This window comes from Pinus tabuliformis, chromosome 1_2 (assembly GCF_031772625.1).
Source record: "Pinus tabuliformis cultivar Carrire ecotype Pingquan chromosome 1_2, CPIR1, whole genome shotgun sequence".
Taxonomy (NCBI): Eukaryota; Viridiplantae; Streptophyta; class Pinopsida; order Pinales; family Pinaceae; genus Pinus; species Pinus tabuliformis.
This window is the reverse complement of record NC_142298.1, coordinates 425,655,002-425,674,984: the sequence shown is the minus strand read 5'-3', so window position 1 is coordinate 425,674,984 and position 19,983 is coordinate 425,655,002. Positions and strand designations below refer to the sequence as shown.

General features: G+C 38.3%; 1 protein-coding gene across 1 annotated transcript in view; it reads right to left on the bottom strand.

The window, feature by feature from the left end:
• Positions 1 to 842: 842 nt before the first annotated feature.
• LOC149206165 (CLP protease regulatory subunit CLPX1, mitochondrial-like) overlaps positions 843 to 19,983 on the bottom strand; it is a 192,923-nt gene continuing 173,782 nt past the window's right edge. Inside the window, exon 11 of the mRNA XM_089395328.1 lies at positions 843 to 1,301. Coding sequence (XP_089251454.1) covers positions 1,227 to 1,301 — 75 coding nt within the window. The 3' untranslated portion in view covers positions 843 to 1,226. The remainder of the gene's footprint in view (positions 1,302 to 19,983) is intronic.

Genomic DNA, 19,983 nt, shown 5'->3' with positions numbered 1-19,983 from the left:
CTCTTGAGCCTCAGCTGTCAATAGAACTTCTTCAGACCGTTCCCAGGCTTCTCACATGATCACTCAACCTGACACACCCAAGAAACTTCCCAGATGGCATTATCAGGTCTTTCATTGGCATTTTCATGGTGATTTATGACAAGCAGGATAGCCTCAACTGTTGGTGCCGAGTAAGGTCTCTCTCTCCCTAGAGTTTTACTCTTGGTTAACCCAATCTCACTACTCTTTTCACATGTATCTCTTCTTCTCTTGACACACTGCAGTAGCCTTGGAACTCCTCCCACATATGACTGTGACACTATTTTCTAGTCCCACCAACCTTTTCTTATGGTCATCTGTGGACATTTATAAAATTATCTAAAGACTGATTCTGTATCACTTACAATCTTTGCAAATATTTACAAACCTTTTTCCTTATTTCCATGTCCAAAGAAAAAGTACAAATCAGTGTTACAGGCAGAGTAAAAGGAGGTCCAGTTCTATGCCTTTGCTCTCCTGGCCACTGTTAACCCATCTCCTACATAAAATGGCCTAAACAAATTAGCATGGTGTGTTTGTAAACACATCTTACACACTGCTAGGTTGAAAAATAGAAGGAATCCAGCAAATAAAAAGGGTCGTTCACTTTGCCTTGCCTTCACTGAGTTATACATATTTAGGCAGTTAATGGATTGACTAAAATTATTAAACACAACATAATGAAACTTAGATGTCATTTAGCACTTATTCACCATCTGTATAACAAAGTTTAATAGTGGTTTTCTCCTGGCACATGGTTGAATTTGGAATTGTACTTGAAAAATTCAATTTCACAAAATCTGGACAGAATGTAAGACAGCATGTAGCAATGAAGCAGATAATAAATGCAGCTTTAATGAAATCCCGAAGTATACAATGAGCATTTAATTTTCTATTACTCGTATTTAGCAGCTGGATTTAGCCAACCTAATGAACTAATTTCAAGTCTGTTACAGTTAAATATGACATGTAAAATAAATTACCTCCTAAAAAATCTATGAAATAAAGAAAGCTTCTAGAATCTATACATATTCATGCAACCTAAAATTGCATGCAATAAAGAGACCCGCTAGAGACAAGTGAATAATGGCACATACAAATAACTAATATAACGTCCAGATTATACACAAACTCTCAGGCTCTGCTGTACAAAAAAATAGAGTACATTTTTTTTCCATCCTACACAAGGATTTTGTCAAGCTACAATATTACATACTCATGGCCCTGGAAGGAAGCTCAGTTTCTATATCTGGTTCGCCCTCATCAGAACCTTCGGTAACAACCTACAAACAAGAATATCAGAATTATGAACATGAATACACAGAATAAATATAAAAAAGATGAGCAATTAACCTATTAACATACATAGATAAGTCTGTGTGTTGTTCCTTTGTGAACTTATTTTAGAGGAAATGATGCCAACAGACCACCATGATATAGTCCCTCAGTCACTTATGTTCAAGAAAATAATGTAAATAGAACATGTTGGTATAGTTCCCTCAGTCACTCCACAAAGATGCTGTATAGCTTAAAGTGTCTAGACTATGAAAGGCATGTGGCTTCCACATATAGCACTGCCCCTCTATTTACCTTTTATTTAGAAAAAAAGGTTGCTAACCAAAGATGCAGAGGGAACTGACTGCAAATAATAGTAGAGTTTAACTGTTTTACTTTTTTGTACCCATACAACCCAAAATCGGTCAAATCACAATGAATAAAGGTCAATACATGACCAACATAGGTCCAAAAAGTAGAAATGCTAGACAATTCTGAAAATAAAATAATGCTACATCCAAATAGATTCAAAGGAAATATTTCGAGGAATGCATTAGAGAGGGGCATGGATTCGAAGGAAATTATGTTATGTTATATTATATTATACTAATGTCCACAAATGACCAAGCTAGATCAATGAAATTGCAAAGAACAGCATGAAATATGTTGTAGTAAATGATTAACAATTAATAAGATTTACAAAGAAATATCGTTTGTATGAATAACATTGAATACCTAATGAAAGGTCACGTCATTGAATATAGTTAATTCATAGTATATTCAGTCTAAATGTTAATTATTATGAGCGTTATATATTTATATAAAACTATTTATGATTATTGTATTACGTATCATACTGTAGGTATATCACACATATGCCTGCCTAGAAAACCTTCACCTTGGAAGCACACGACAAGATCAGATGAAACCATTACCAAAGACCCAAGCAGTATCAACACATTGCAAACGAGTTGATCCATTGTGTCAACTTTTATCAAAACCCTCTACTGGCAATCTTCTTGAATACAAATTCTTTAATTACAATTCTGAGTATATCTTTCATAGTGAATCCAAGTTTTCAAAGTGTTGTCTTAGTTCAAAGAAATGTTGACACTAATAGGTTGAGTGTTTAATGTGAAATAGTAAGGTGTCTTTGTAACTTGCTTCATAGACTTCTGTCACACTGTAGGTCAATGCTATTTCCTCAATAATGGCATTGTGATTTATAGTTACAAATAAGCAATAGATTACACCTTAAACACTTCTACTAAGAAGCAATGGCTTACAAAATGATTTAAAATGGGCAAGTTGTGGTGTACTTATAAACAACTCAAGTAGGCAAGGTGCTAACACCGAGGGGGATTATGGGCCTACATCAAGATGACTAAGTCGAAGCTTATACAAACCTAGGATTAAAATGTAATGATTGTTTTGAATAGGTTGGCCTTAGCCAACCTTAGAAACACGATATAATACTGATTACCATAGGTTTGACCATGGCCGAATGTGAAGATTACATGTTTTCTAGGGTTTAAGTTTACTATGTGGCTATGGGCCCCTCCCCATCTTTCTCACCCTATACCCTTCATAGTCCCATCCAACTTTATTTTATTCTTATTTTTATTAGCATTTTTTCAAGATATGTTTCCTCTGCATGGAAACAGATATATCATATGAAATAGTGCCAAAGTGAAAAACAGCCAAATGTGAAGATTACATATTTTCTTGGGTTTAAGCTTACTATGTGGCTACGGGCCCCTCCCCGTCTTTCTTACCCCCGTCTTTCTTACCCTACGCCCTTCATAGTCCCATCCAACTTTATTTTATTTTTATTTTTATTAGCACTTTTTTAAGATATGTTTCCTCTGCATGGAAACAGATATATCATATGCTGAACCGTAACATGAAACATTGCCAAAGTGAAAAATACACAAAGACAACGACTTTCAAATGATTTGGCAATTTTGGTAACTTGGATTAAAAGTCTTCTCTGAAATCTTAATGGTGCCACTATCACTACAAATATAGATTCATTCGGTGGCTATAAATACTTGTGCCACCTTCTGAAATGGCACGCAAAAAAATGCATCAAAAGGTGGAGTAATTTTAGAGAACACATATTTTGAGTTGATGGCAACTGTGAATGAACAACGTGACCTCAGCAAGGTTCAACAAAATACAATCTCTGACTAATCTACATAGAACTCCAGATTAGAATCAACCATTTCTGAACTCAAAACTTCTTCCCCTAGCGTAACAAACAATATTCCAGAGGAGATAGTTTCCTTCAATCCGCTAACAAAGAGAAGCAGAAAGACAAACACTAACACTAAACAAAATCTCTAAGCACAACATCGTGGGCCCATGCAGCAAAAATTCTCACCACCCTCCTACAACCCCCATTATAGGGGTGCACTTCAGACAAAAAACAAGGACCACTTCATCTTTTAAATTTTCCAGAATTCCAAAATATAAGCTTGATAGTGTCCTTTTCCTTTGGTATGAGTGCTTTCCAGTGTTCCACACTTCCACAATTCAACATTCCCTTTCATTTTTCCAGCATGGGATGTCCTGTCTTCCCTTGCTTACAGTATTGCGGTCTCATGGCTTAAACCCTTTTTGTTCCTTGGCTTTTGTTGTCATTTGCCTATTTTTTATTGAATGTCTCTGTGGCAAAAACATAATAGTTTTTGGTGGCCCACATGCTTTCCCAAACTTCAAAGATCCGCCCACACTAAGTTGTATATTATGGGTTGCCTTAATCTCTTAAAGGGTTTTCACTTCCCCCACTCCCCATTCTAGCGAGCATATGATCCTTGACATTGTTATATAATATATTATATTAACCTTTTAGGGTCACCATCATTACAAGGATCCTACAAGAAATTTTCTAAACAAATGGAAGGCCTGCATGTCTGCAGAATTGGCCCAACCTCGTAGGAATCAATCTGATGTGCCACATGCACATGATAGGTATGATGCCAAGGAAACTGACAGCAACAAGGAGAAGAATCCTTGAAGGACACATATAGACCCAAAATGTGCTACCCTAAGTCACATGACACGGGGATTCGGGATTCATAGGATTCGGGATTCGTGGTGTCAGATTCGGACACATTGACCCCCCGGAACAGGACATGTAGGATTCGTTTTATATTATTTTATTAATATATATATATATATATATATATATATATATATATTAAAAATTAGATATTTCTTACACAAATTTTAATTAATGATACAAAATTTATTGATTTCAAACATAGATCTTCATCTATAGCTATTAGCATGCATAGTACATACAAAATTCAAATACATGTCAGTGGTACTGGTCACATAAATCATGATTCATAATTCATAACTGAAAGACAACTTACAACTACAAGATAGTAAGATAAACACACTGACAACTGTAGTTTTCTCATTAAGTCATCAAATCAAAATGTGTTACAAAGGTAGTGCTGGTGCAATGCCAATGGCAAATAGAAATAGAAAATATAAAACAACTACAGGTATACAAGCCTCAGGCATCAATCAGCATCAGAATTAGCATCAATGTCCTCATCATCATGGTCCTCACTGCTCTCCTCTGCATCCTCCTCCTCCCCTGTATCCATAGTCGCCTCTGCATCTGCTGGTGTGGAGGATGACCCCTCTAAGTCATCAAATCTAGCAGGCTCTAGCACTGGATAATTGAGATCCATGTTGGCCAATGCCAACTCAACACTGGCGTCCAGAACCATATCATCAGGAACAGTGTTACTTGGGAGCGGGAGCGACATTTTCAGAAGCTCCTGGTTTGGTGCTCTTGATTAAATACGAGTTCCATACCCTAATACATGACAAAATTCAATGGAAACATTGCAATCCCCCAATCCTAAAATCCTGGAAAATTGATAAGTCTGCTAGATTTTGAATGAAATCTAAAATTCTACTTTCTCCATATGAAAACCAATGAGGCTGGAACCACTCTCAAACATCCTGAGTCATTTCATGGTAATGTTAAAAATTTAAGTAAAAAGAATTTAACATTACCATGAATAGCATATCAATACTAGGGCCTAGACTTGATCATGAAGCTGCCAAACACTGGCCAAATGAAAATATGCGTGGCTATAATGACCAAATGCGGCCTTTTCATACCCGCGCAGGTCACTTTTTGAGCCTAGCAAGTCCTGGAAAACAGGACACAATTCCCAAAATCGTGACACGCAGTCGGATTCGACGTGTGAAAAAAGGACACAACGTGTCATGGGTTTTGGACACGAATTTGGAGAGAATCGCGTCTGACACGATGGATTCGGGATTCGTGGGGCCTATAGGACGAATCCGATTACTTAGGTGCTACCTAATCCTACTGACATCAACATGAATATTGGTTAAACATGTGGATTAATCAGGGTTTGTCTCATGGCAAGATGGGAGCATCACGTTACAAGTTGAAAGGATAGCAACCTCAAATTATAACACATTACATAAGGATTACACCCAATGAGGTAGGTGAACAAAGTTATAGCTACTGGAGGTTCTGAACCTGATTGGCATTTAAATATGATGCATAATATTTCAGTTCCATAGGTTATCATACTTACTAACCTTGTTGATTCCCTCGCATTCTGACACTCAACATCCAATTGAGCTGCATTACATAACATTTTTGAGTCTACAAGCCATTGAACGGATTAATTCCCCTCTAGAGGTACAAAATCTTACAATGCCATATTTTTATAAAATTTTAGCTTTGCAAGTTGGTGGAGCTAAGGGGAAAGGCACAACCTCATAGAACCCCTCCCCGTTGAACAACCCATGTTCATGCTATGTAGCAAGCATCAAAGAAGTGAGGAAGAAATGTGTATGAACCCCATGCATCTGAAGTTTCTACATCAAAGCAATGATGTCATAAGACAATATCAATGAGACATATGGACCAATGGGCGCATGACACATAGCAAGGGGATGTTAGCAATTGTAAAAATAACTTTCCACGTATGTGAATCATCAAATGCAAATGTAGAGAGGTTAATTTTACATGTGTAGTCATCCAATGTCCGCAGTTGTCAAAATACATAAAACTATTGAGTCCACGATCACAAGGATCCCATTATAGATCAACATATTTGACATTTGAACCCCCAATAGTTTGAATACCTATAACATTAGTGCTAGGGTTTGAGCGATCCATGTGGAATGTCATGATTAGTCACTATTCTCAAATCAAGATCTACATGAGATTTAGCACTTTCTCATGCTATTGTTGAAAATGTAGCGAGCAAGGTCTTCTAGCTTGTCTCTTAGCCAGTGAAGACCTCGAATTGTCCTCATGAGTTAGACTTCGGTTAGAACGAGTTATTTCCAGTTTATTAGAATAATCATCAAGTTAGAATGCGTAGAGTTGGAGCCTCAGTTAAAGAGAAGTCTTCATCAATTTGATTACATAATGAGATGGCAATTACAAGTTCAATTAGAGAATTAGTCTCCAATGTTGATTGGAGAGAGAATGAGTTAAAAGCTCCAATGTTGATTGGAGAAAGGATGAGAAGAACTCTCAGTTAACTTGCCAATCATGTTGAAGTTGTAACTAGGTTCGGTCTTCATAATGTAAATTTATCATTAATGTATTTATTATATCTATTGTATTTTTGTCAAATCATGTTATTCATGCTTAGAGTCAAAAGAGTCGAAAGAATTTATTTTGAGTCAAAAGAAAATTTTATTTGTGTTATTTGTGTCATCTCCCATTTGGACATTTGTAAGAAAAAAAAAATTGAATTTTATTTTGTAAAAATCTCTGTTTTCCCACCCCAGTTTTCAGTTTCTCCTTATTTCTCCCATGTAGTTAAATGCCCATTCCCATAACCATACATTTAACAGACTGAAAAAATAAATATTGTTGAAAACACAAATTCTGGAAATTTTTCAGAATGCTGAAAATTGCAGAACTAAAAAATTAGCAATCAAAAACAGCCATTAAAACACATTAAAACACTGATATTTTTGGTCAACTTGACCCTGGAAAAACCCCCTACAACTCTTGGGGAAAACCAGTTTGAGAGCTCTTCTTTATTTCTGAAAATTGCCTTTTTACAGTGAGAATTATTCAGCAAAAAAATCAGCAAGCAAATTTACAAATTATATCATTTCCCGTGCCTCGCAGCAATCTGGAAATTACAGCAAACAGGACAGCAATAAATGTTGTACGTCTCCGTTTTGTGTGCAGAAAAATCAGCAAACTGCTCCTCGATTTTTGTGCAAAAATCTGCCTTTCACTATGTGCTGAATCAGCTGTACAAATCTGCTCAACTGCTGCCTTGGAATGTGTGCCAAGCTGCTGTCTCCTTCTCCTCCCTGCTTAGAAATCTCTCTTGCTCTCTTGCTCTCCTTCTCCCAATCTGCTCATAAAAGAATGAATGACCTTTTCCTCCTTTTCCTCCTTTAATATAGCTCCAAGTGACTTTTGGGTGATCTCTAAATCCAATGGCTGAAATAGATTTAGATCAATGGTTGAGATTAAATGCTCATTTAAATCTCACTTTCTATTTTTTTAATTCACCCCACTTTAATAAAGACCCACTTAGTCATTTATTTCCAAAGTCACTTTTCCTTTCTAATTTTTCATTTACTTTAAAATTAGACTTAGTAACTTTATCACTTAAAGTCACTTTTAAATTAGATTTAACTTTATAAAATTATAAAGTCACTTTCAGAGAAAAATTAAATTCTTTTGGACACTTTTCCCTAGGCCAAAGATCAAAGCCTAAGGGAACCACCTGTCCTCCGGTACCAAATTTCAACATATTTTTGAGTCATAAGCCCACAAGAAGACCAAGTCAGCCTCCTTGGACAAGTCAGCCTAGGGACACGTATTTGACCCTCCCAAACACCTATATAGAAGAGACAATTCAACCTCTTAGAGATCTCATTCAAGCATCACATCACATAGTATCTTATGCACCCAACGATGAAGGAAAAAGGTCAAATAAAAGTAGAGAAGGAAGTCAAAGCACAAGAAGAATATTCCTTATTGACTGAAATCTTTACCTTATTGCAGCTCGCACTTGTGGGCGAATTTTGTGGAAAAGGGCCGAAATTTCTGAGGTGATTGCAGGCTAAAATTCGGCTTCTACTGCAAGACCAAAATTTTGATTTTCACCAAATTTGAAGGGATTTGACAAGCACTAACTTCGACCTTTGGAGGTGACTTGGAGGAGGGTTTGACTTGGTATGTTTGTGGCAATTTGGTCTTGGATATCTCTCATTTTGATCTGATTCTATAAGAGAAGGATTGTTGGGATTTTCCTTGGCCTCTCACATAATTTCTAGTGCCTCTTGTCTCATTGTGATCTTTACCTTTTGAACAATTGTATAATTGCTTGATGAAGAAGATAAAAGAGGTAATAAGAAGACATCTAATATTCACAAGTAATTATCAAGAAGAGGAATTAAGTGTTAAACTACATTGCACTTGGATTCTCAATAAATCAAAACTTGAGTTCTAAATTTGAACTTGGCCTCCTTGCATGTTTGAATTGGGTCTATAATGATGAGAATGAAGGAATTCAAAAGTTTTGTGCACGAGGTTTGTATGACAAGACAACTCACGAGTTTGTGAGAGGAACCTTGATCGTGGAGAGCACAAAGATTGTGTCCTCAGTTTTAGGAGATCACAAGTGCTCTAGAACTTAGGAGGTTTGTTGCATGTAGTGAATAGGAGTTGGGCCCTAAAGAATAGGAGGCAAAAAGTGCGCTAGAAAATAGGACCTGAAGTTCGCTAGGAAATAAGAGATTTGGCAAGGGAAAAGGGCTACCAAGAGCACAAGGAAGGAGGGGTAGGATCGAGCAAGAAAGCAAGGTTTGCAGGGCAAGTAAAGGAGGCAACAGAGGATTGGTTACAAGCTAGAGGGTTGAAATCAAGCAATGATCAAGGCAAGCCGAGATCAATCATATCATCTGATATTTGTGAGAGAAGCAGAATGCTTTCTCAAAAATACAGATTGCTTTGTAATAGATTTGATTGCTCCATAACAATCAATAAAATACCACATCAAGAAAGCAAGTTTTCCCGTTGGATTTTCTAAGAAAAACAAGTGTGTCAATTTGTGTGAATCGTGATGTGTTTTTATCTCTATGTTTTTAATTCCACTGCTTATGAATTGTCAAGAGACTCTATGTTTTGGTGAAAGTTAACTAGGTTTCTATTTTTACTTATTCATCTGAGTAGTTGCAGAGTTTCGTGGAAATTTAACATGGTATTAGAGCAGAGATAAGTATAAGGACCAACACCAAATAGACCAATTAGTGGACAATGCAAATCAAGCAAAAGGCTTGCATTAGAGTTTGAAGAGCAGAGCAGTTCTTTGGATAGCAGTATGGTGTTCCAAGGACTAAGGTCAGATCACAATTTAGAGGAAGCCTCGAACTTTTGCTCATGGAAGTCGCAAATCTTGGTGTTGTTGGGAGATAATGGGGTGCTCGAGTTTGTGACGCAAGCAATATTGCCACCTCAAGATGCCCAACAGTTGACCCAACATAACAAGAATGATACCAAGGCGAGGAGGATTATTCTTGAGGGGATCACAAACCATATTATCCCTCATCTCCATGAGAAGAAGATAACATATGAGATGTTTAAAGCTATCTTAGATCTGTATCAGGGTTCCAGTGATGCCAGGAAGCTTGCTCTAAAGGAGAAGCTAAGAAGTATCTGGATGAGCAAAGGAGAGCCCATCATCACATATCTTTCGAAGTTCACTCAGGTTCGAGATGAGCTAGGTGGTGTGGGTGTGACTGTAGCAGATAGTGACCTTGTGAGTCTTGCGATTCTGGGACTTCACAAGTCTTGGTAAATTTTCCAAGATGGCATGACGTGGCAGAGAGAATATTCCTGGTTGGGAAAGGTTATGGAGTGATTGCTTTCAAGAAGAAATCCAGAGAGGGACGAGCACTGGTAGAGAAGCTTTGACAGAGAACGAGGAGAACTTTGCTCTAGCAGGCAAAGGCAGCAAAGCCAAGGGCAAGAAGGGCCAAGGAGGGGTCGAGTCCAATTAGAAGGGCGAGAAGAAGAAGAAGGATTTGAGCAAGAACAAGTGCTTCCATTGCCATGAATTTAGACATTATGCCACTAAATGCCCTAATCAGAAGGTGTCCGGTAAGGATCATGTGGCTACAACAGTTGAGGTAGATGTGTTCTCTACTTAGTTTGAGAAAGATTTCTCACTCATACCTTGCATGGCAAGCTTAGCAGACAACAATGTATGGTATACTAATTCAGGAGCATCCCTCCACATGACCAGGAAAAAGGAGTATTTAAGACACCTAAATGAGAAGGACATGTAGTTGCAGATTGAGCTAGGAAATGATGGCAAGTAGGCAACTAGGGGAGTTGGTATTGTCAGTTTTAAGAGGGAGTCAGGTAACTCTCTCCATCTCAGTGTTGAATATTCTAACCAGATTCGCTCTTCATAATGACATGTGAAATTGTGATTTTATGTAATTGATGAAAAGAAGAAAATAAAATTATTTTTGTAGTACTTGATTCATGGGTATTATTTTTGTAGTACTTGATTCATGGGTTTCATGATCAAATAATTTTATTTTAGTCAAGGTTCCTAGTGAGAACCTTTAGGTTTTGTCATCTAGTAATAAAAGTCATATTGAGTCAATGTCATGTATGAAGGACCCTTCTTGGGCATGTTACATTTTTGTATGAATCATTAAATGTATAGGAAGGCCCTCCAGACCAAGCAAATTCACCTCCTACAATTCAGCTTCAAGAAAAATAAATGATATATCTCAAATAGACATGTTGGCTCACCCTCTCTCAAGTCGGCCTATTTGACTTGGAAACAACTATAACTAGGCAGCTCAGCCTCATTACAGAAAGCCGATTTTCGATCAAGATCAAGTCTGAAATCAAAAGTGTGAAGGTCACTTGGGAAGGAGCCTAATCATCAGCGAAGAAGAAGAGAAGAAGAGCGAAGTCTTTAGCATCATTTGGATCTATTTTTGGGCCACTTTAATCTCACAAGTGCAAAGTAAAGGGATTGTTTCTAGTGCAGAAAAGACCGAAGTTTTGTAGACATAGTGGAACGGTAAGTCAAGGAGAAAGCAAGGGTATATTACAAGTCGAGTACCAAGGAAGAGACCTCCTACTAAAGTGAAGGAAATCAAGGCATAAGAGAAGGTATTATGCATGAGTTAGGGTTTCTGATCAAGGAGCCCAAAATAAGCAAAGGTCTGAAGCAGAAGGAAGATGAAGTTGAAAAGAAGTCGAGAAGGAGGAATGAGGAGAAAGTTGACTATCGTTGACTAAGGTTCTCATCAAAGAAGCTTTGTGTCTTGGTCTTGGAGTGGCAAATAAGTCAAGGGTCTTGGTCTTGGTGTTCATCAATTGGAGTCTCTATAAGAAGAAGAATTTGTTCAAGTTTTCCACTCAAGTGGGAGAGGTTTTGGCCCTGATTAATAGCCTATATTTTGTGTCTCTTGTCTCTTTATTGTTTATGCATTGGTAGTTGTTTGATGAATAAGATGTTAAAATTGGCAACTAGAGCCAATCTCCACATGGGTCATCTTATTTATGACTGCTAATATTTTTCTTGGATTCCTCTCTCTGAGAGGTGTAGGATTGATCTAGAGATCATCCGATTCCGACATGTAAAAATGAAGTTATGAATTTATTTTTATTATGGACAAATTGTCAAGGTCGGCTAGCAAACTTATGTGGGCTCAAAAGCCCAATAGTTACGTCTATTCATCCTCAACGTTTGCTATAAATTCATGATGCCTTAGCCTCATTTGAACACACTCATCTTCACACCTCCCTCTCTCTCTCCTCATTGATTGGGTACGCATTTTTTGGGCATCATTATCTCTCCACACATGCGAAGGAAAGAAGGCGAAATTTCTGTTCTGGGCGTTGACCGAAATTCTGGGACAGTTTGACCATGCGTTGATCAACAACATTGACCTCTTTGACGACGATTTTTGGTGGAGAAACTCTGTCCCAACAAGTTGCATTTTTAGGCACAGAAATTGAGGCAAACTGTTGACTTTGACTTGCATTGATTGCAGTTAGGGTTGACTGTTTGACCAAATTTTGACTGGGCTGATTTTGGACTGTTTTGATGGCTGATTGTTGTTTGGAGGCCGAAGTTGCTTGAAGTTGACCAATTTGTTGAGGGTCAAATATGCACTGTTGACCAATGTTGACTTTTCTGGTTAGGGCTCTTTCGCTGCCGTTGTAAATTATCAAATTTGCAAATTGTACTATCTCTCTCTGCTGAACTATATAAGAAGAATTGATCAAGGGTTTCCCCACATTGGGGTTTGTCAATGGCTGGTGCCACATCTTGTGTCCTCTTGTCTTGGCTTGTCTTATATTGTTTATGTTTATGTTCTATTTGCATTTTACTATCATGTTGATGTGATTGCTGAACTGGATATTGATATTGGGCTAATAAAGATATTGAAGTAAAATTTCTCTTAAGCATAAAACATACCATTCTTGTCTAAAATTAACATCGTATCAGAGATGAGGTGAAGACAAGGCCCAAGCAAGAGTGAAATAGCAATCACCAAAGACAATTGGACAAGGAAAAAAGGCTCAATCGGTTCCTCATCCTACTTCCCGGCTGAAGACAAGCTCCATGATAAATCTGACTATCATGGATGGAAAATGTCTCTTGATTTGACCTTGGAAGAAAAAGAAGTGATGGATTATGTCCAAGGGAAAATCCCTAAGCCTCCTTCAAACGCATCCCCTGCTGCAAAGACCAAGTACAATAGGGTTGAAGTCAAAGCGAAGAAGATTATCAGGGATTCCATTGACAAGCATCTGGTGGCCTATATCTCTGAATTGAAGACCTCCAAAGAGATCTATGACAACTTGGTCGACATGTTCAAGGTTAATAATGCTAATAAAATTCTATTTCTCAAGAATAAGTTGAAGAATATTAAGAAGGGCAAGGACGAGGACATTCAATCCTATTTCTTGAGGATTGTTGAGATCAAGAATGATCTAATCTCGATTGAAGAAGTAATTCCTGATAGGGAACTTACTCTCACCACCCTTGGAGGACTCCCACCTGAGTGGTATGTATTTAGAACCACTATATTCAACAATGATCGAATCGCAGGGTTTGAAGAATTGGTGTCAAGATGCATTCAAGAAGAAACAAGAATGGAGCAAGAAATGCCTTCTACTAGAAGCAACCCCACTGCATTCTCCACTCATGCCAAGAGGAAAAACAATGCAGGTTCAAAGAAGCAAAGTCAAGGAAGATTAGGATTCAAAAATGGAAGGAAGGGGAGATTCTTTGTTTGCAATAAGTTTGGCAACTACACAAGGGAGTGTCCAAATAGAAGGGACACATCGCATGATGATGATCACAATCATTACAGGGGAAACTTCAACAACAACGATCAAAGGAATGGCAGGTCCAACTGCAAAGGAAAAAGGAATGCAGGACATCAAGGAAATGGTTGACCCTCCAAGAAATCAAAGAAATCCAGGTATGAAGAATCCAATGTTGTTAAAAATAAGCAAAAAGAGTAATATCTAATATCGGCCCTCTCCACTGCCTCTCCTCTGGACACTTTACCAGATAGTGGTGCCTCAAGGCACTTTACCAGATACAAGGAAGCCCTCTCTAATCTAATAGAAAAGGAGACAAACTTGGAGATCATCCTTGGAGATGATGCCACCTATCCCGTGAAGGGAGTAGGGAATGTTACTCTTCAATTGAAACAAGGTAACACTATTCATTTGCAAGAGGTACTATATGTACCTGATCTCAAGAAAAATCTGGTGTCCATTTCGACAATGGAAGACAAAGGATTCAAGGTGGCTTTTATCAATGGAAAGGTACGTGTTTGGAAAAAAAAAAAAAAAAAAAATGCTTTTACTCTTGGGTTTAGGGTTGACACTTATATGAAGTTGGAGGAAGTCCATTGGGAGCCATGTCTTGCGACACATCTCTACAATTTGGGCTATGGCACCAAAGGTTCACCCATCTTCATTATAAGGCCCTACTCGATGTGAGACAGATGGTGATAGGTATGTCCGAGTTCAAAGTAGAGCATGAAGGTGTATGTCTGGGATATGCCGAAGGAAAACTTACAAGGGGACCATTCCCCTCAAGTAATAGCAAGACCATAGATATATTGCAATTGATCCACTCCGACATATCTGGTATGATGCCCGTAAACTCTTTGGGAGGATACTTATATTACCTCACCTTTAAGGATGATTATTCTCGCAAGACCTGGATCTACTTCTTGAAGAAGAAGGATGAAGTGTTCACCTGGTTCCGACATTTCATAGCCTTGACCGAAAAACAATTTGAGAAGAAAATCAAGATATTGAGAACTGATAATGGGACTGAGTACGAATCCAATTAATTTCCAAGACTATTGCAGAAAATTTGGCATTAAGAGGGAGACTACAATGCCATACACCCCTGAGCAGAATGGTGTGGCTGAAAGGAAGAATTGCTCTATTGTAAAAGTTTTTTGTGCCATGCTTCATGATCAAGGCTTTCCGAAGTTTCTATGGGTTGAAGCTACAAATACCGCTGTGTATGTTCAAAACCGATGCCCCCATCAAGCATTGGACTCCAAGACTCCCGAAGAAATGTTCACTGGTAAGAAACCCGATGTCTCTCAGTTTAAAATTTTTGGAAGCCCCGTATATTTTCATGTGCCAAAAGAGAAAAAAAGCAAATTGGATGCATCTGGGAAGAAAGTAATCTTTGTGGGCTATAGTGAAAACTCTAGGAGATATAGAATTTATGTGGTTGATCAAAAGGAAGTTGAAATAAGTCATGATGTCACCTTCAATAAAGATATGCCCCTGGGGAAGAAGATCAACAACCTTCCTATCCTAAGGAAGAACAAAGAAGCTGACACCAGAAATCAGGGTGAAAAAAGAGGATGAAACAATGCCTAATGTTGATGAATCTATGGATCCTATTGATTCTCCTCCTCATGAGCCTTCCTCCTCCAAGATGAGACCCTCATGGCTTAGGGAGACTCTCGAAAATGCCGAGAGACACATTGCACCAAGGGGGACTTTCCGTGAAAGCAAGAAGCCGAACAGGTATCAAGGATATTTGACTGCCATGAGCACTATCATTCAAAATGAGCCTTCATCATTCGAAGAAGTCGTGAAGCAACAAGTATGGCAAAATGCTATGAATGAAGAATACGAGTCAATTACGAAGAATGATGTATGGGATGTGGTCCCTAGAACCCAGGACAAATCGATTGTCAGTTCTAAGTGGCTCTATAAAATCAAGCATGGAGCTAATGGAAGTGCAGAAAAATTCAAGGCTCGCTTTATTGCTCAAGGCTTCTCTCAAAAGGAAGGTGTAGATTACGACGAGATATTTGCACCTGTTGCCCGATACACCACCATCCGCTTGATCATAGCCCTTGTTGCCTCGTAAGGATGGAACCTACATCAGATGGATGTCAAGACCGCTTTCTTGCATGGTTTGATCAAAGAGGAAGTCTATGTAGAACAATCCGACGGGTTTGAGGTTCATGATTAGGACTCTCATGTATGTAGGTTGAAGAAAGCTCTCTATGGATTGAAGCAAGCACCCCGGGCTTGGTATGAGAGGATCAATAGCTATCTGATGAAGCTGGGATTCACTAGTCTGAACCTTTACTTCAAGGTTGAAAATGATAAACCTCTCATTTTGGTACTTTATGTGGACGACCTCTTTCTGACGGGAGAAAACCCTCTCATTCACAAACATAAGAGGGAGTTGGCTTCTGAATTTGAGATGAAGGACCTAGGATCGATGCACTATTTCCTAGGGTTGGAGGTTTGGCAAAAGCGAGGTGAAATTTTGCTCTCTCAAGGAAAATATGTTGTGAAGATATTAGAAAGATTTGGGATGGTGGACTGCAAGCCAGTGACTACTTCGATGGAACTTAACTTTAAGAAGTAGTCATTGGCTTGCAGTCCACCATCGAAGTTACCATGCGTAGAGTTGGAGCTTCAGTTAAAGAGGAGTCGTCATCAGCTTGAGTACAGAAGAAGGTCGCAGTTACAAGCTCATTTAGAATGAGTTAATCTCCAGTGTTGATTGCAGAGCGAACAAGTGAATAGCTCTAGTGTTGATTGGAGAAAGGACGAGAAGAACTCCCAATTAACTCGTCAATCAAAACCCAAGTTCTAAATTTGAACTAGGTCTCATTGCATGTTCAAACTAGGATTATAAAGAGGAGTTCGAAGGAAACATGGAAACATGTTTGGTACAACCTAGAAACGCGTTTGAGGCCGTACTGCCACGTTTCACGTGCAAGAAACGTGGCCCAGTACAGCTTGAAATGTGTTTCAAAGTCGTACGACCGCATTCCCATCTTTAAGAGGTGGTTTTTCGTATTTTTTTTTGGCGAATAAAATATCTTTTGGATGCTTAAAAATGGCTCTCGCAAGTTATAAAAAGACTCTCACCTCATTCCCTCATCACACGAATTGAGCAAGTTGTTTCACTTGGAGACGGACGATTTTAGCAAGGAGAAAAGAGGAAGAGAGTAGTGGCTTCAGTTAGGGCATTTTCAACGGTGAGCAAAGGAGATTTCAGCAGCAAGAGAAAGAGATCTCACAAGCAGATTTAGAGTGTAGAGCTTTCAGCGACGACATTCTTGGTTTTTGGCTCAGTTATAGCAATATCTCTCATCTTTTGTGGCATTTTGGAGTAGCTTCAGCTAAAAAAAATTAATTTGGGTAAGAAGCATTTATTTTCTTAGTTTTTTCTCACTATTTCTTCTATTTTTCGAGGGTTTATGCTTCCAAAAATATGAAAAACGTTTTTCTTTACAGATTTGTTTTTTTAATTTATTTTTTTTGCAGCAATAACTTCCAACGAAGGTGCAAGTTCAAGCCCCAAGTCCAACCCAAGGGCTGAATATTATCCTATTTGGAGGCATGTTCAAAAGCTTAAAAAATGTGGAGGCAGTGGCTCATGGGAATGGCGATGTAATCTTTGCAGTAATTCGCACAAGGGCTCATACCCAAGAGTGAAGGCACATCTTTTGCATGGAGGACAGGGGATTGCAGATTGCACAAAAACAATAGACCCATTGGTGAGGAGGGCATATCAAAGAGAGCAAGATGAGGCGGATGGAATTAAAAGAAGGCATGAAGAGCTTAGTCAAGCTACTCCTCAAGCTCCACCAAACATTGAGCCAAGGATTGTAGTTGAAGCAAGGAAGAGGAGAGCCACTCAACAACAAGAACAACCACCATCCAAAAATACCAGAGGGGCATCTGCTTCAATTCAAGATAGCAGAATTGCTAAAATGGTGAATGTGCAAGCGAGAGAAGAAGTTGATTCCAGAGTGGCTCTATGCATGTGGTATCCCATTCAATGTTGTTTGGTCTCCTTACTGGCAAGATATGATAAGGTCAATAAACAAATCTCCTCAAGGGTACAAGGGGCCCAACTATGAGAAAGTCAAAACTCAGCTTCTAAAAAATGAGGAGCTTGTGGATGATATCTTATCACCAATTCGTTCTTTCAGGAGTAGCTTTGGGGTTACCATAGTCTCAGATGGATGGACAGATACAAGCTGCAAACAATTGATAACTACCATTGCCACTCCACCAAAAGGAGCAATCTTTTTAAAGGCAAAAGACTACTCAAGAGAGGTAAAAGACGCACATTTCATTGTTGATGTTATTACAATGTTTTAAAACTTCGACTCGATCGAGGGTCGACTCCGACTCCGACTCCAACTCGGTATCGACTCGGCCGGTTCGATTTCAATGACTCGGTCGTTGTAAAAAATACATTAAATATTTTTTTATTTTTTTTAAAAAACATAATTTTAAAGATTTTCATTCATGTTTCCAAGGGTGTTGTTGTGCCCTCTATATTTTTCCTCTTTACAAGACCTGCTAGTTTGTGTAGCAACAGGGTCAATCAAATGTGTGCGATGCTAAGCAAAATCCTTAATAAACTCCTTCACATGCTAGATATAGGTCTCCATAAAAAATGATGATGCCACAAGGTGATGTTTGATGAAAAATATGCATCAAACCAACATAGAAGCACACATTCTCCTAGTGCAACCTGCACAGGCAGGGTCTTCAATCTGAGATAATTCTCATGGTATATAAGGGGGTAACAGACAGAAAAGAAAGGATCATCCTTGCCTCCAGGAAACTATTTGATGACAAGTGCTAATGCAACCTCATTAAAACTTACATTCATAAAGCTATTCACTAACTCAAAAAACATGGTAGGTGAAAGCTTAATAATTGTGTCCCCACTCTCTTATGTGGCTATAAATTGACCAGGTTTGAAGGAAATTGAAAAGTACCCTATAGGGGCAAAGGGAAAGGCTTCAAAATGGGCATTCCAAAATTCCTAGATAAACAACAAAGTAATGTAAAGATAGAATGATATATCTTTGTATATAGTTTTGCTTTGGCCTATGTTTTCTAAATATAAAGATTAATTTTCAGCTCTAAGCTTTTCTATTGTTTAGCATTTATCTTGAGTAGCTTTCCTTTCCATTGTGCACTGCACACAACAATATGGTAAGTTTGACAAAAATGTTCAAAAAGTATAGTCCAAAAGATCCAGAAATGTCTCCCAGCTTTGTAATGCATTTTATATGTGATTTTAAGGTGTTCCCATTTCCATGTTTCAAACATCTTTCCAGGCTGGAAAACTACCATATCCTGGACATCTCAGACAATAAACATAGAAAATGATACTCAAAATCAGTAAACAGTATTGAATATCAGAGATGTACCTCTAGAACTTCAAGATTAGTGCAGAGACGAAGTAACTCGCAGTGATTTTCTGTGCTTAAAAGAGTAAATTGTAAATCCAATTTCTTCAGGTTACAAGCCCGTGGAAGTATAGCTGGCAACCCACTCATAAAATTCAGTCCTATAAATTCAGTTAAAAGTTAAAACAACTTGGAGTCCCCAACAATCAGCTAAATGTTAAAAAGTTAAAAAAAAATTAGAAAAATCGCTATTTTTTTGGGTGACTGCCAGATTTAATGACTCGGCCGAGTAGATGCGGAAACAGTCGGGTTGACCGAGTCATGACTGACTCGGCCGAGTCAGTCATGATTCGGCCTCCCGAACTAGTATTTCTGTCGGGTCATAAAAAAATTTAGTGGCTAGGATCAACTCGGCCGAATTTTAAAACAGTGTGTTATTATAAAATCTATTGAACAAATAGGACCTAATAGGGTAGTACAATTTATCACAGATAATGCACCAGTTTGCAAAGTTGCAGGTTTAATTATTGAGGGGAGGTATGACCACATCTTTTGGACACCCTGAATTGTCCATAATCTGCATCTGATCTTTAGAGGAGATCGACAATAAAGTTCCACGGATAAAGGAAATCATAGGGGAAGCAAGGGAAATTGTTAAATTCATCACCAACCACCACCAATCTCAAGCAATATTTCGAGAGTACTCCAAATTGGAGTTATTAAAATTCGTTGAGACAAGATATGCCTCAAACTTCCTAATGTTGTGCTACCTTGTTGAGGTTAAGCAAGCATTAGTTTCTATGGTGGTAAGACAACTTTGGGCTAAGTGTTGACGGGCAGTTTCAAAGCAGGGATATATGGTGTGTAAATTGTGCCTTGATGAGGAGTGGTAGAGCAAGATAGATTTCTTACTAAAATTCACAATCCTTGCATTTGAGC